Raw genomic sequence first — 16,780 nt, forward strand, 5'->3', positions numbered from 1 at the left:
TGGTTTGTTTGGTTTTCTTTTTTCCCCCCACTTCATTCATATTTCTTGTTGACTCCAACCCTCATTGCAGCAGACGAGCGGCTGCAGCGGGGAGCAGCGTGCCAGCCACGTATCCAGCATCAGCCCACGCAGGGGCTTTGCGGGCTGTACGTTTGCCAGCCTGTCTCAGGGACAAGCTGGCATCAAGGACAACTTGGTTAGTCCCTGACAAGCAGGTGAGAGAAGGCGGGCAAGAGAGCCCTGACACCCTTGTACTGGTGGCTTGCATTGCACCTTAGCCTCTCTTAAGCAGCTCGTGTTGGAGGTATTCCTCCGGCAAGCTCCGCACTGGCATTAGGAGAGCTGTGGGCAGGGCGTCAGGGCGCTGGCACAGCTCCTGCAGCCCTGGGAAATCGCTCTGGCGAGGACAGAAAAGCTTCACGGGCAAACAGCTGAGCAGAGAAATCAATACTACAGTCACGCACTGCCTTGAGCACTTCTGACGTATTTACGGTTTCTGCTCTCCCGTTTGCAGGAGGACGGGTATCGCTTTCCTCCAGATGCCGCCATCCTCTGGCACCGTCAGGAGCACCACGGATGTGGACATCGACACAGGAGCCTCTCCGCTGGCAACAGGGACCTTCAACATAGGCTCAAACCCACCATCTCTCACCACACTCCCCACCAAGACCCAGCGTCACGAGGCCTGATCCGGCACTGCCACGCTCTGCAAGACATTCACACGTTTGCCTTTCAGTGCCCCTCACCCCAGGCAGGTCCTGGGCTCCACCAGCCCCCGAGGCAGGTGGCTGCGGTGCCGGGGACCCCGGCTCTCCCTACCCACCGCACTGCTAAGCCATTGGGATGGGGCCAGCGGTGACTTCAAGCCCGACGCGCAGGAACAAGATTAGGGTTGGATTTAGGTCATTCTTATAACGGACAGCAGCTCAGCCACTCTGCCTGCCAGCAATTCGATTAACTACTGCGGCTGACACTATGTGAAGGAAAAAGGCTACCTACCACAATGTTACCGGACCGGTTACTAGGATTTTCACTGAAAAAAAACCCCTCACGTACACACTGACACTGTCATCTTCTGTGCTACTGCAACGGCCACTTGCAGCGCAACAGCCTCTGGGAGTATAAGAGGGTTTAGTCTTTTTAAGTGGAAATTAAAACAGCAGCTTATCTGGCAAAAAAAGTACAAGAAATTCTCTTTGGTTGAGCATTAAGCGAGTCAGTGCTATTCATAGGAATAATGATGTTTTTCCAACGCAATCAATACCTTATTTTCAAAGGAATACAGTAGAAAAGTCTTAGATGAAGGCAAATGTGTAACAAAACAGTCACACCAGGGCTGGGGGAGCATTTAAATCCAGTGTGTCTCTGGCATACATAGAGAATGAAAGTGCTATTACTAAAGTATAATAATACCTCACAGACATTAACAATTCCACAAATGGTCTGTTATCCAAGAAAGCAAGAGAGTTACTCCTTATTAAAGGTTATTGTAACTGGAGATGAAACTTGTCAATAATATTGACAATTCTTTATAAAAAGCCCTGTTTCCTTTGACTGCAGAAATCCTCCTACAGGAGGTAAGTCTTTAATGTATAATTCAGAAATCTATTAAAAAAATATATATATCTGTTGTGGTGTTACAATAGAATTCCATTTCTCCCTAGTAGCAAAAAAATAATAATACATGTTTAAGAATAAACCATTACAGCAACTATCCGTGCCACCACCTATAAAGAGGCAGAAGAGAGCAGAAACATTCTTTCTCTTTCAGCATTGAGTTGAGGTTGCACTGAAGCAGGGATTATCTCTGTACTCCCTTTATCTAGAAACACAACACTTATGCAGACTAAGATCAAAAGGTTGGTTTTCACATGAACAAAATATTAACCCGTCTTCGATTTTTATCAAACAGGTTTTCTAAATATATACCCAGTGTTTCCTTGTTTATTATGACAAGTTACAAAAAAAAAAAAAAACCAAGTTACTTCAATAAATCAGCTACTCCATCCAACACCCTCATCCATGGGACTTGCTTATTCCAGCCATAAAGTTGTAATATTTAGTGCTGCATTTCAGCATCACCTCTTAAGGGGGGCAGGAGAAATGCTTGAGTCCCATCCCTCCCACAAACCCTGTAACAATCAGAAATCCTAAGCAATCTACTACAACTGCTTCTGAGGAGCAAGTTAAATTTTGTTAAGTTGTACGGCATAAGCCATCTTCTCCTCTACCTGTATGACTCTGGTCTACATCCAGGTTACTTAACCTGGACAATCCCTTCAAAAATTCTTTGTGCAACTCTGGACTGTACTTAAAAATGGAGAGCAAAACTCCGGTAGACCACTTTTCATTTGTGGCAACTGAGTAAGTCATGAACAGGAACCGCAACTGTTCAGATATTCCTTGGTCTAGGGAAATTTCTCAGTGTATTTCCAGTAAACTAGGAGAAAACCCAATCACTTATTTTCAGAAAGACCATGTACATTAGAAATTCTATCACTGTAGTAATGCTACCAAGTTCTCTAGTACTGCAGGGTGACTTGGCACAAAGGAAGTATGATGGAGAACCGTGCCGGCTGCAGGGAGACTCTGCAAGGTGTGAGCACTCAGGCGCCAATCTCACATAATGATGAAAAAAAGTCTTTTAGGTTTCTAAAAATAAGAGCCTACTAGATAAGAAGCACAGCTAGCCAGACTGCAATATGCCCTGCTTGGTTTTCAACGTTATGAAGTGAAGCAACATTCTGTTGGGGGGAAAATTAATTACCAATATCTGGATTATATTATCCTATATCTGGATATCCAACATAAGAAGGACATGGACCCATTGGAGCAGGTCCAGAGGACGGCCACAGAGATGATCAGAGGGCTGGAGCCTCTCCTATGAAGACAGGCTGAAAGAATTGGGATTGATCAGCCTGGAGAAGAGAAGGCTCTGGGGAGACCTTATAGTGGCCTTCCAGTACCTAAAGGGGGCCTACAGGAAAGATGGGGAGGGACTCTTGATCAGGGAGCGGAGCAATAGGACAAGAGGTAACAGTTTTAAACTGAAGGAGGGTAGATTTGGATATCAGGAAGAAATTCTTTACTGTGAGGGTGGTGAGGCACTGGAACAGGTTGCCCAGGGAAGCTGTGGATGCCCCATCCCTGGCAGTGTTCAAGGCCAGGCTGGATGGGGCTTTGAGCAGCCTGGTCTAGTGGGAGGTGTCCCTGCCCATGGCAGGGGGGTTGGAAATAGATGATCTGTAACGTCCCTTCCAACCCAAACCATTCTATGGTTCTATTGTATTTGTAGGGAAACAGCATGAGGTAGAAGTAGTGTTTATTTTCCCCAAGACACTCAACATTCCCAATGAGCGTAACCAGCAAGCACTATCAGCTTTGCTAAAAATAAAAAATAAAAAAAATCAAGCTTAGAAGTAGAGTAATTAAGCTTTATACAGCTTTAAAGTAGGCATTGAACCAGGACAGTAATAGTGAATCTTTATGCAATGGCCAAAACTGGGCAGTGCAAAATATGTTGCTAGACAAGATACAATAACTAGAACATCTCCTCACTATAAGCATAGTCTTGAGATAGTATTTTGTGGTTTATGTGTGGGGTAAAAAGCTATAAAACTTTTCATTTCACACAGCAAGAGGGCTACCACAACTCCACCAATATTCACATTCTGAGACGCAGAAGGCATGATACAGCATGGTCCTTCAGGCCCCAGTTCCCTTGCTGGCTCACTGCATCCTCTCTCCCTCCAAATCGCTCCAGCAACAGCATCCTCAGTGGAGCACAGACCAGTCCTTCCACTTGGGAACAAAACACTCATCCCTAATTCTCTTTCTACTTTCCTCCAGAGCACTAAATTACTTCCCCAATGAAAGATACTTCATTTTCTTTTTAATTGAGTCATATGTGTTCTGAATTTTCTAAATTGCAGTTTGTGACACGGTAACAAGATGCTACAAAATTTAACATGCTCCCAAAGAAAAACGTAAAAGCTCCTGCAGCCAGAAGAATATTGTGCCTTGCACACACGCTTACAAAAGTCATATAGTATGACAAAATATGTAATAGAAACAATTTAATGAACAATTAGGGTTTTTTGTTTAAGCTAATGTTAAATATTTACTATAATGAGTAAGTATTATTTACTATAATTCATCTAAGCACATGCAATTCCAAGGCTGATGGTCGCAAAATGGCTTTACCTGAAAGAAGTAGGCATGAAGATGAAAGCGAACTGAAATGTATTTCCATCAGCCCTGAACAGGAGAGAAAAGCTCCCGTCATCCTATTTTAGTGGAGTTCAACAGGGCACAGAAACCAATACTGAAAATTTCATGCTTTTCAAGATATTTCACATCAAATGCACTGCTTTTCTTTTCTGACCTCTCCAACTATGAAGTGACAAGAAATCCTTAAATAATTTCCTCTCTCAAGTCCCTAGAAGATTTTTTTTTCCCCTCCCATCCTTGACGGAGAGCTTTGTGATAGCGTCAACAGCGTTTTGACAGCATTATAATCCATACACCACTTTGCTGCATGCCTGGGTATGCCACCAAGTTAAGCAATAGGTAAACTGCTTTTTATTTTTCAAAATTAATTCACTTAAAAATGCCAAATGAATCCATTTGAAAAGCCGGCTGTGGAGCAATTTCCTAATAAAATACGTAAATTTAAAAAAAAATTAGGAAAATCTGTACCAGAAAATAGCAAACATGCAAGAGAAGAAAAAAAAAACCCACCCAAAATCGAAAAAGCAAAGTAATACATTTGCATGGTGGAAAATTCTCATCTAACAAATTTATTTTAAGCACTGAGCATCCACAGGAACAAGAATTATCAAGCAAGTCACTCTTCCCTAGAAGCACAACAAGACTTTCTACAACTTCAAAATCTTGACTTTATTTAATTTTGTGAACAGACCTAACAACCCTACAACAAGAATTTAAAAATTAATTCTTCACCCTGCCTCTGAGAGCGTCATTGAAACATTCCACTTCTTGCCTGATGCATTAGGTTAGGTTTTTTGGTGTGTTGTTTTTTTTCATTGGTCTAGTGGTTTTTTTTGGTTTTTCGTTTGTTTGTGTGGGTTTTTTGTTGTTGGTTTTTTTACTGCAGAGGGTTTGTGCTGTAAGAGATTTTAGGCTTAAATCATCAGGCACGGGGGTAGGTCCTAGGCTGTCCCCAGTGAAGGGAGGGTGCAGGTTGGGGAGCTCCAGATGACGCCAGAGCTGACTCATCGGCAGCTCCTCAGCACGCCACGTGCCTCGGCGAGGTGTCTGTGCCTCAGCTCGTCACCAGCGAGTCCATCTGGAAGCTGAAAATCCCTCGAGGATTTGTAACTTCTGCTGCTCCGTTCAGAGGAGATGCCCTGGGGCCTGCAGGGAGGCAGAGGAGCTCCTTGGAGCCTTGGAGCTCCTCGGAGCTCCTCTCATCTCCTCATGCTCCTCTCGTGCTCAGCCCTAGCGCCGCTCCGTTCAGCCAGACTTTGCTTGAGCAAGGCGCTTTGTGTACACTAGCTACTAAGGGACTCGCAGGTTTGGAGATAAGCAGGTTCTTAATTACTTTTTTTGCTAAATTGGGGATGATCCGTGTGGCGGCTTAAGTCGCAGCAACTTTTCCTTGACGCTGTGACTTACCTCAACCGCCTCCTTTCGCACAAGGCTAGCAAGGTGGAAAGCTATCACAGCTACATAATTCAATACTGAAAGAGCAGGATCATTTCTTTCTACAAAATGTTGTAAGAGCATTTTCATGAAGAAATAGCCTTCATTTGTGGGTTTCCTGTGATACAATAGACTTTCTGTTCCCTCAAGCATCTTTCTCCCCACCTATTCCGGTAATGAATTCAATCCTAGTAGCTTGGTTTTTGAAACCTGTGACACAGATGCCAATGGTGGCATTAATACTCCCCAAGCTTTAACAGAACATGTTTAACAGAAATGTTTTCCCAGCTACATCTAAAACTAGAGTGAATTTTTCCACGGCTGTGTTGTATTTGTGGCTTGCAGCACTCCCTGTTCCTCCCTAACATTTCCAACTGCTGAGCTCCCAGCTGATAGCAGAAAGCTTTTGTCACGAGTCCCTAAAAATATAACATTGCTCAGTGGCAATACTAAGTCCCATCATATTTCTGTTACTCCACTTCTTCCTCTATCATATCCCAACCCTCCTGGGTATTGAGAATACCTCCCAGATTGGCATTACCAATATTTTGTGTATGCTCAAACCATACTGCTGGACCTTGCCTAGTTTAAACCAGTTACAAAGACATTTCTACTTGTTATTTCCTATTAGGGAGGGCTGGGGCGTAAGGAGAAAATAAAAAAAGAAGCCCCACTTGCTATAAAAACAACTACTTGTGGTAATTTCACTTTGAATTATTCATGGTTTCATTATATTTTACAAATGGGCACATCCCAGATGCGACAAAATGTTTTTCTTTTACTGAAAAATGAAGAGGGAGACTTCCTTTAGCTTTGAAATCTGCTTAGTGTTGCTGGAGCAGTTCAGCTAAACCTACTGAATGACCATAAAAGATGAGCCCTGCAGCCGAGCCACTACACTGCACGAAGCCACCACGCTCAGCCTGTCCTTGAGCAGTGCTCCCCAAGAACATGCCTGCGCATCTCGCTGGCAAACGGAGCAGAAATCAGCAAAAGACAAGTTTTAAAGTCCGGGTACTCATCAGGGAAGGCACAGCTTGCCAGCTGCTTTAAAAATAGTATCTTTTCAGATAGAAGAGTTAGAGATGACTCAAAGTTTGAGTAGCTGAAACCCCAATAGGTCATACTATGCAAATCAAACCCTGCACACCATCAGCTGGGAGGATGGCTCACGAGCCAGGAGTTTTCTACTAAAAGCAGCAAAACTGAAAACATCCAATTGCGGTCTCTAGTACAAATGAAAAAGCAAACACAGATTAAAGAACATTTGGCTAATGCTTCAATTTGGAGATCCTGGGGCTACCTCCAGTGCGTGCTCACCGCAAAAGATTTAGGTACCCTATTTTAAGATAAAGCTCCGTGGAGCGTCAGGTGCGTGTACCCACCCTTTTTACAGGTGACAAAAATATGAACTTCAACCAGGGTTCATCGATCTACAGTGATGTAGATCATCAAGTCTTTCTCTTACACAACCAGAAGGCGCCGTACTTCCTGATGCAATAGCAGCGGAGACCTCGCCAGGACCCCATCGCCAGGCAGAGGTGCCCACTGTGACAGCGACAGCTGCCTTCAACTTCAGTCACACACAGCTCATTCGCCTGCAGTGCGAACGCATAGGAACGGTCAAACGCCTGTGCTTTCAAACTCGTAACTCAGTGAGGAAACGCTTAGCTTCCATGCAATTAAGCCCCGCTATCAATTGTATGTGTAAAACCGGATTTAAACAGTTCCTTTTATTTAAACACAAGTGACATCTAGGAAGCAATACTGCCTTTTCCCAACATGATCGGCTCAAATCCAGCCATGAACCCTCCAAAAATAAATATTTCAGAAAACGCATTAGATCCCCTAGTGATAATTATGGTCTTTGATTCTGTAACATTTTTTAGGGGTGGAGAGGGAAGGGAGGATGCAGGAAGACTATTTCTGCATAGACATAAGATGTGAATAAAGCAGCGTAATTAAAAATGCGATTCCATTAATCTGTTCAGTCCTTCCCAGATCCCACCCTCCCTTTCCAGCGCAAACAGGGAAGAAAACGCATCTGCCCCGACAGAAAGCTCGGTCAGGCGGCTCCCTTCGATTCCGTACCCCTCGGCACCCTTCTCCCGTCACTCGCACCCCGCCGGCCGCGGCTGAGCCGCTGCACCCCGCCGCGGCGGGGGGGCGAGGGCTGCCTTCCCCCTTCCACCATCAGGGACCGGGGCCAACGGCGGGGGAGGGCGCATCCCGGCGGCCGGACAAACGCCCCCCGCCGCCCTTCGGGGGATGCTCCACCAGCTCCCCGGCGGATGCTTTATCCTTCAAAGTTGCTCCCTCCCGCCTCGGCTCTCCCCACCCCATCTCCCCCTCCTCAGGGAGGTGGGGGGGGGGGGGGGGGGGGCGGGGAGCGGACATTTTGAAGCCGCGGATCCCAAAAACCCGCAGCGGTGCGGGTAGGGGCGAGGCCTCCGCGGCGGCGGCACCGCCGCCGCTGCTCACCTGCCAGCTCGTCGGGCTCCAGCCCGCTCTCCGCGTCGATGCCGCACAGCACAAAGTAGTGGGCGAAGCGGCAGGGCGCCGCGCCGGGCCCGGGGCCGCCGCTCCCGCTCATCCCGCCGGCGGCAGCGGCGGTGACTCCCTGCGGCAGCGCGGCTCGGCGCGGCGGCGGGGGCGCGCCCGCGGTACGGTCACGGCGCGCCGCCCTCCATCCCCGGCGGTGCCGCGCAGGCCGCGGCGGGTCCGGCGGTCGGTCGGCGAGCCGCCCCGCTGTCAGCTGAGTGGGGCGGAGAAGGCGGCGCCGCGCTGCCGGCCCGCCCCCGCGGGGCATTTAAACCCTGGGAGGCGGCGGAGGCGGCTTCCCCCGCCCCGCTCCGCTCCCCCGCGGGGGCCTCGACGGGGACATCTCCGGCCCTTACCGGGGTTTTGGGTGTGAGGGGTGCGGGAGTGCCGCGGGCGGCCTTGCGCCTCTGCGAGGTTTTGCCGCAATAGGTGATTAAAGCTTCCTTCCCCCCGCCTCGTCACCGCCAAGGTGTGAGCAGGGAAGGCTGGCTTTTATTTAAATAAAACGTAAAAAATAGAGGATGTTGCCACTCGGCGGCCTGAAGCGCCGCAGCCAGAACGGGCCGAGCACCGGCCAGTGCCCGGGCTTGCGCTGTTATTCTGCGGGAATCCTGCTGGAGAAAATGGGGTTTTTCTTCTCCCGACCCGAAGGCTGAAACAACAACCACAACGCCCCCCCCCACGCCCCAGTGAGGCTCTGCTGGCAGAGGAGAGCGGGGCTGAGGGGTGGCTTTTGTGTGGTCTCCATCCCTGCGCCGTGATGGATGTTAACCCTACGACGGTGACTTCCAGGAGGCAGAACTATTTCTTTGCTACGTGCGCTCTGTTTGAAAGCAAAATCTCAAACGGTGCTTCATTCCCAGATATATATGAGATTTGATAACCACTCTGCCACGTCCAGAAAGAAAGCAGTATTGTTTTATTCCCGTTTCTAAAAACCCTCCCATCATTATTACCCCACGCCAAAGTACCGGCAGATCCGTTCAGGAGTGGCACCTGCTTTTAAAGAGACAGGGATGATTCTTTTCAAGTTTTGAGATTTTCTTCTCCAAACTGATGAGATCCCTGCTTATGTCGGATAATTCTGCTATCAGCACATTTTAGGAAGGTTGTTTGCAGAATGCAATATGCACTTCCATCCTTCTGTTTACTAGTCTTGTTCATGCAGCATGTAATAATTACAGTCTCATCCTTTGTTTACTGTGGACTGTTATGACCCCTTTCAATTATCTCTCAGCAGTAAGAACTGCATTTTTTCTTTCTATGATTTACTTTTGTCCTTATTCAACAAGTGCCTTTGATAAGGAAATGCCTGCAAGGAACTTGATATTTCATCCAGCACTGGTCATTTTATGGAGGTATGTGGAATAACTGTTCCTTCCTACCTGGTGGCAACCTAGATCGGCATCTCTCTCTCCCTTCTTCCCTTTGAATCAACAAGTTTTATGCCCTTTTACCTCTCAGCTTCCTGCAGTGCACTACTGAAAGCAGACGAGAACTAAAACAATTTCCCCACTTCCCAATATCCCAGGAAAAAAAAAAAAAAGAGAGAGAGATGATGAGTCCTCTATCAGGATCACTGATTCTGGTGGTTGCAGCACGTGGTATAACGAGCTGAACCTTGCTAGATCCACGTAGGAATTTGCCAGGAGACCAGTTATTTTCTCGACTTTGCACTGAGAGCTAGGTTGTTTTATTTAGTTTGGTTTGTTTATTAACTTGTATGTATTTGCTTATTCAGCTCTAGGTCAGATGATAAGAGTTAAGTCAGCCTCTGAGTATCATTCAAAACTAATTGCTCTTAACCGTGGAGACAGTGGAGAAGTGCTGTCTTGTTCTTTTACTGTAGGCTTCTTCTTCAGAGGCCCGATGCATGGGTGTCTCCAGACAGTCCAAGATAGAGACTTCATCAGCCTCTCTAAAGGATGTATCAGTTGGGACTGCTTCTGAGATTAATCCAAAATCTAACACGATGGTCCTGACCTTTTTCCCTTGGGCACCAGGTGGTTCTAGGTTGCTTTGGTTCAGCTGTCTTCTGTACAGGACAGTATTTTTTTGCTTGAATGAAGTTCAGCGCACAGACACTTCAATCAATAAAATCAGTAGTATATATCGTGTTAAACAAGGGGATAAAGCACAACATGTGAGATTGCAGGTATAAAATGTAATAAATTCTCTCCTCTTCCTGAAACAGCTGTGAGGTTGAGCTCCCACTCCTGTACGTACAGCTCCCACAAACACGTTTGCTGGAGTTTCATGGGAGCAGTGATTCCCCCTTCTAAGACAACTGATCTGGGCACAAACATCATCCCAATGAGGCCACTCAGCTCCTTTGCAGTGCCAGCAGACTTGGTGGTGCCAAGTGTGTCTGGGCTCCGGTAAGTCGTGTCACGTCCCTGGGCCTAGAATTTTCTCATCTAAACCCCTCCATCTAAGTTCCAGTCTTTCCCTCCAAGCTGGTCTAGCTTTAAACACTGCACACTGCCTTTGGGTAGATCTTCTTCACTCTCCTGTTTTTTTTCCTCCATCCTGGCTCTCATCTGAATGAATCACTGACTTTTAAGAGATTTTATCAATGAAATTAGGCTTGAAAGTTATCTCACTGGACAACAACATCAATTACAATCAAAAACTTCACAGCTCAGCTACAGGATTTTAGACCCTTTTCTTCCTGCCCAGTGGCAATACTTTTCTCTACTCCAGGAGGTGGACTGGATACCCATTTACAGCTAAGTTTTCATTTTTCTTTCACTCTTCAGCTACGTTTATGTCAGCACAAAACAGATAGGAACACAACCAAGTCCATTGTAAGCTGCTTCCTTCTTCTATCTGGGTATAAACACCCGCTCCCACGAAAAGGCGGCAGAGGCCTTTGCCTTTGGCTGGAGCAAGCCTGCACAGCAGAGCAGAGTCAGCTGAGTTGCGTTGGCTTCCAGCACCCAGGAGCACTTTGTGCCCACCCCATGCTCTGCTGTGCCATGAAGTCTTCCCACCTAGGGCGTGCAAGCGAAGTGCGATGGCACCTCTCTGTATCACATGCCATTGCCTGATGCACACCATCTTATGATATACAGCACAGAAAAGCACCGACATATTCCCTCAGTACCCATAATTGCCTTTTCTCCATACTGAGATTTTTTGTGCTACATTTTTTTCCCAGTATCTAGGTATTTTGTTTGTCTTTTCACCGTCCAAAGCCACCCTGCACTGGTCACCAGTGCCTCTTTAGAGGGACTGGCCTGTTTTAGAGACAGACCAAACACTTCTGCTCTACTTGCAACATCAATCGCTTAAATTTCACAGCAATCACAGGCGAGTCCACAAAGGCACCGTGAAGCTTCTTGCAAGAGTGAAAGGATAATGAAGATGAGGCCCCAAAGCATCATGAACTGCTGCACATAGTCACTAATCTGCCAAATACCAGGGAAAAGTATTTGTGCAGCCTGAGAAGAGGCAGTGACTGATAGGATTGTGCCGTGAGGCACATCTGGGATGATCAGAGGTAACTGGGTGGGATTACGAGTATCTTTTTCTTTCACCAACAAAGGGTGTTAAAGATCCACAAGGGGCATGGATGGGCTGGATGTCCCCTATTCAAAGCATATTAACAACAATCCTGGGGAGATAAGGCTTGTCCCTGGCACAGCAGAGCAGAAAGCAGTGTCAAAGCACTAGGAGCTTCTTAACGTGTTCCTCCAGGGAACAAGGATAAGGTAGGATTGAGAATTTCTGACTGGGAAGAGAATAAAAAAAAACACCCCACAACCCCCCCACCAAACGTACTGGTATAGACCAGATCTGCCTAGGACCTTTCGCTTTGATGTGCTCTCCTGTGGCAGCAGCTTTGTTCTATCACCAGCTGGATTGCCAGTGGTGCAAGACAGCAAGGGGAACGTTTTGGCTTGGTGGATTTGTTCTTCTTCCTTAGGTGCTTGTATCATCAGATGCAGTGAATATTTCTCTCAATATCAAGTTAGTTCAGCTTTCCCTCTCCTTAACCTCTCAGCAACCTTTGTTTCTCAGAACCTGTTAGTTTAAACTGGGTCAAATGCTAACAAGCATGTCAGCCCCCCCTGCCCTTAGGATCTGCCATAAAAGATCAGACTACAGGCCCATCAAGCTCTTTGTCCTACTTCTCCAAGAAACGGATGCCTGATGCTTCAGAGAGGTGGAAAAAGCCTGTTATTTAAAGGTTATATCCCTTCTCCCTTGCTGTGACGCTGTTGCTTCACTTTTTATTTGCTTCAGCATCCTTCAATGAATTCGAAATCATGCTGCTGGTGATGGATTACTCAGCTCCTTCACACAGCTCTACAGTTCCCTGTAGAAGATCTTTCACCAGCTGCCAAGCCACATTGATTTTCCATTGAAAGCCTCTCCTGTTTTGCTGTAGTATCTATGGAGTCATGAGACCCTGTAGGGTGGAAGAGAGGGAAAACAACTGAGATGCAATATGAATGTCTGCAACACTTAGAAGAACAGTTTTCTACTTTTGGCTTACTTTCACTTGAGCAGTTCACAGTGCTGTGAGCTACTTCAGGAGAAGATACGTGTGAATAGTCAGCTGAAAGGAATGGAATGAAGACCGAAATTGGTCATTCTGGCACCAAGCGGAGAAGAGCATATAGCAGAAGTGGGAAGAAAAACAACAACAGAAGAAGATTTTATAGCAAGGTTCATAAAGAAAGCAATTTTTATTCTCAGAGTTTATGCAAAAAGACTACTGAAAGCATTGGAAAGGTATTGGCTGCCTTAGGGTTTTAAACCAAATAAACCAGATCACTAGCCATAAGACATAAAGCAAAGAACATTTCCTCCAGCGCAGTTCATGATTGCTTAGAAAGCAGATACTGCAGGCGCATATTCTAATATTAAATCAAATTATAATACCATTAAAGCAAGGAGCTCATCTTCTGTACTGGCCTCATATCTGTAAAGATTAAGCTTGAATAAAAGCACACGGCTTTCCTCTGTCACATTGTGTAATTATTATTCATACAGCAGAATTATAGACAACAAAGTAAAGATGACTTCTTTCCTGCATCTCTGCCATAGGATCTGTGAAACTTGTGATTTAAAATGTAAAGGTTTAAAATCTCTAATTCCCTATTGTAGCTCATTGCCTTTTATTCATTTTATGTACATCCATCATACGCGTGCCCTTGCATTGCAAACACATATAGACACATTCCACTCTTATCTGCTTTCAGAGAGGATTCCTTGCAGGAGAGGTTTCACGAGGCAACTGAAATGATTTAATAGCTAATTGTACATCCTTCCACCTCCCTCCTTCCCAGGCCCTATGTTCCTGCTGCTTCCTTCACAAAAAAATCTGTGGCCTTGTCTGCCTCCTTGGTATGTCCTGGTTTGTGGCTCAGTGGCCAGTCCAGGCCAAACTACGAAAATGGGCAAGGATGGGAATATGTTGCCTATCCTCGTCTGCATAGTCATTGTGCTGCAAGCCAAGCTTCACAGCATGCAGCTCAGCCCTCTGCTGAGGAGGCACCTCCTTTTCAGGGCTAGCCTCATCTCCCATGCTGCAAACCTCCCCTCCCAGCCTGAATCAGCCTTCTCAGGGTTCAGATCTCAGGGGAGAAGTGGAAATGATATCCCACACAGACAGGGCACATGGACTTTGAACACCACCTCAGAAATGACTCCGAGGCAAGTCCAGCAGTTGTCATGCCCACTTTCCAGAGGTTTGCAGCCTTCACCACCCCGCCCTTTCCTCTCCACGTGTTCAGTAGCATAGAATGGTGAAAATCTGTGGTGACTGCTGTCATTTCACTCCACTTCTGTCTTTGATTTTATACTGAGCTTGAGAGATGCGCTTCTTCCTGCTGAGCAACCGATTAGGTGGGCTTTCTTTTCCTCCCCATGAAGTCAAGAGTAGGATTGTATGCGATCATTACCTTTCGTATGAATCAGTGCCAAGACCCAGAGGTCAAAGACCATTATTTTGCTCAGAGTGAGGTACGCCTTCTGCTCTTTGCTTGTAGAAGACGCACAAATTGTTCCAGCCGCTACTGAGATAAAACCTAATCAGCAAAGTACGCTCCTTGGATAAATCACTAGCATGTAACGCACTAATGGAGATGTGCTGGAAGCATCAAGCTAAAGCACCCACACAGAGATTTCCATCCATCTCTGACAGCATCACTCACTCGCTGCATGACCTTGGCCAAATTGCTCGTAGCCTGACTTGCAGAAGCACCAGCCTCTGGGAAATCAGGTCAGCGCACTCCCTGTGCTTCAACTGCCCCCAAGAAAAGAAAGCAAATGCTGCTTCTCTTCTGCCCAAACATCTGCCAGGCACAAAGCTCTATTGTTCTCAAACCCTGTCTCAACAGCGTTGCACCAGGAGGCAGATACGCCTCTATGCAGGCAGCAGCCCTGACGCCGAGTCCTTCCAGCCCACGCAATCCAATGCTATCGTCTGCTGACAGATGCCTTTGACACCAGGCCTGAGACAAGATGGGTATTTGGCATGGACTGTAAACCTCTGTTCTTCATTTTGAAATTATTTTTGCTCTCTTCTGAGGGTGTTTGTTTCCCTGCCTCTCAACTCCGATTCCTCTGTTTTCAGTGCTCCAGGGCCCCAGTACCTTGTAATTTGTCTGCTCAGGAAAGACCCAAGGAGGTAAGAGAGTCTTGCAAGATAATATACCTGCCCACATAAAGCATGAGGAAAGGGCTGTGACCTCTTTTTTAAAAACACTAGAGCTTCATAGATACATACTGTGGGAAGGAGAAAGGCAGGAGGAGATCCTGGCTAGCTGCTTGGACCACATGCCCACAGCAATATTGTCTGTGGTGGCAAGGGTTCGGGCACAGCTGTACTAGTGGTCTGGGCTCCCAGTTAGCTGAGCTCTGGCACTGGGAAAGCTTCCAGAGAAGATGCATTCGAGCTGTCACATCTACCTGAGTAACAGCATTGTGTTCAAAGCCTAGTCACAAATACTGTTTTCCTTTATCTCCGTTTCCAAAAACCAGGCAGTCCCATGTCTGATGATACCAGTGGGAGCATGAACCAACCCTACGTTTTCACATGCTCTGGACAAAATCTGTCCATGAACAGCAGGTAAGCTCTTTGTCAAAATGCCTTTGGCCTCTGTACAAATGTAATTAGATCCTGATTTCAACTTCTCCGATTTCAATTTCCCAACTTCCCTTTGAAGCCTTATTCAGTAAGAAGTGCCAGACACCCTGCATCTACATTACAATGCATCCTAGCACACTTGAAAGCCCAAGGGCATGCTAAAGAAATCCAAATCCACCGAATCCATAGCCAATATACAACATAAGATCAAGGACAGATGAAAAGTATTTCCTGCAATGAATATGCGTTGTGAATTGTTTTGTCATTTAGCAAGGACTGCTTCTTTGCTGCATGCTCTGTTATAATATGTGTTCACGTCATTGCAGCAATGTTACATTATGAATCTAAGAGCAGTTCTTGCTAATCAAAGCACTAAAGTGTCTGTTTCAATTTCCCTACCAGTGTTTTTAGCAGAAGTCTAAAACATGTCCATAGGTTCAGTCACGTCTCTCTGCCACTTGTTCTTCTTGCCTGATAACAGCACATTGCCTTGAAGTACCTACTGCTTAGGAGACTTACTATGGACGACAACTAGGTTGTAGCTTTTCTGCATTGGCTTACTGCACTCCCGCTTTAGCTTAGAAATACTGGAAATAAGCTCTGAGCTCACATCAAACAGCAGGACAGAGATCAAAGCGATTCACTTCTCCTTGAGGATCATGTTTCTTGGTGACTTCCTTGCAAACCAATAGCCACAACTTATTGAAGCCTGGATCCATGCTGAGCAATTCCAGCAGTTCCCATCAGGCGCATCCTTTGGAGGTGGGAGCATTTGACACTGTCTGATGTGTCGAAGGGCTAGCTCAGCACCTCCCTCCAGGAAAAAACGCCTGGACTATTACTGAGCAATCGCAGCAAACAGTATTTCCCAGGCTAAATCAGAGCCACTGGCTTCCTGGTGCTCAGCACCAGCAGGCAGGGGTGAAAGCAAGAGAGCAGCAGTGGTCTTTGGGTACACTGACAGCTGCTGTGACTCTGATGTCAGCCCATGGGTGGCGGCCAGGATCAGGCCCGGTGAGGGGAACCATCCTGGGAACACGGCCCCGAGATGTCTGTGGAGAGGGGGATGGCTTAGCGTGGCCCATGGACAAGCAGGGCAGGACTGCGGGGAGCTGGAGACCAGCCCTGCTGTGGTGTCGCTAAGGCATGGACTGGCAGCGCTGGGGGCTGAAGTGGACAACAGGCAATGTGGGGGAACCCCCAGGAAGTTGGGTGGGCAGGGCCGGCAAGGCCCATTAGTGCCCTCAGGGCCTTGAAACCCAGCACATACGGCTGAGATGTGCTGATTTTGGTTATGGAAGTGCTTAGTTTCTTGTTTGGAAGAAGACAGAGCCTGTCTGCTCTGTTATCCTTGGGCCATTAGGATTAGACCGAGCATTGGGCTGCCTGCAGATGCTGGCTGATGCTCCCCCAGAGCTGCTTCACAGTGCCGCAGCCAAAGAGCTGTGCTGCAGGGTCACAGCGACACTGCTGCTT

At 46.8% G+C, this 16,780-nt stretch overlaps 1 protein-coding gene across 5 annotated transcripts in view; it reads right to left on the reverse strand.

Annotated features, from left to right (window-relative positions):
* The window catches only part of DENND5B (DENN domain containing 5B), a 120,164-nt gene extending 111,786 nt beyond the window's left edge, over nucleotides 1-8,378 (reverse strand). For 4 of the 5 annotated variants that reach the window (XM_063319223.1, XM_063319237.1, XM_063319229.1 and 1 more), the window contains exon 1: nucleotides 8,146-8,378. In XM_063319223.1, coding sequence (XP_063175293.1) covers nucleotides 8,146-8,257 — 112 coding nt within the window. In that variant the 5' untranslated portion in view covers nucleotides 8,258-8,378. The remainder of the gene's footprint in view (nucleotides 1-8,145) is intronic. The other variant, XM_063319245.1, reaches the window with a different exon arrangement.
* Nucleotides 8,379-16,780: the final 8,402 nt, after the last annotated feature.

Source organism: Chroicocephalus ridibundus, chromosome 1 (genome assembly GCF_963924245.1).
Source record: "Chroicocephalus ridibundus chromosome 1, bChrRid1.1, whole genome shotgun sequence".
Taxonomy (NCBI): Eukaryota; Metazoa; Chordata; class Aves; order Charadriiformes; family Laridae; genus Chroicocephalus; species Chroicocephalus ridibundus.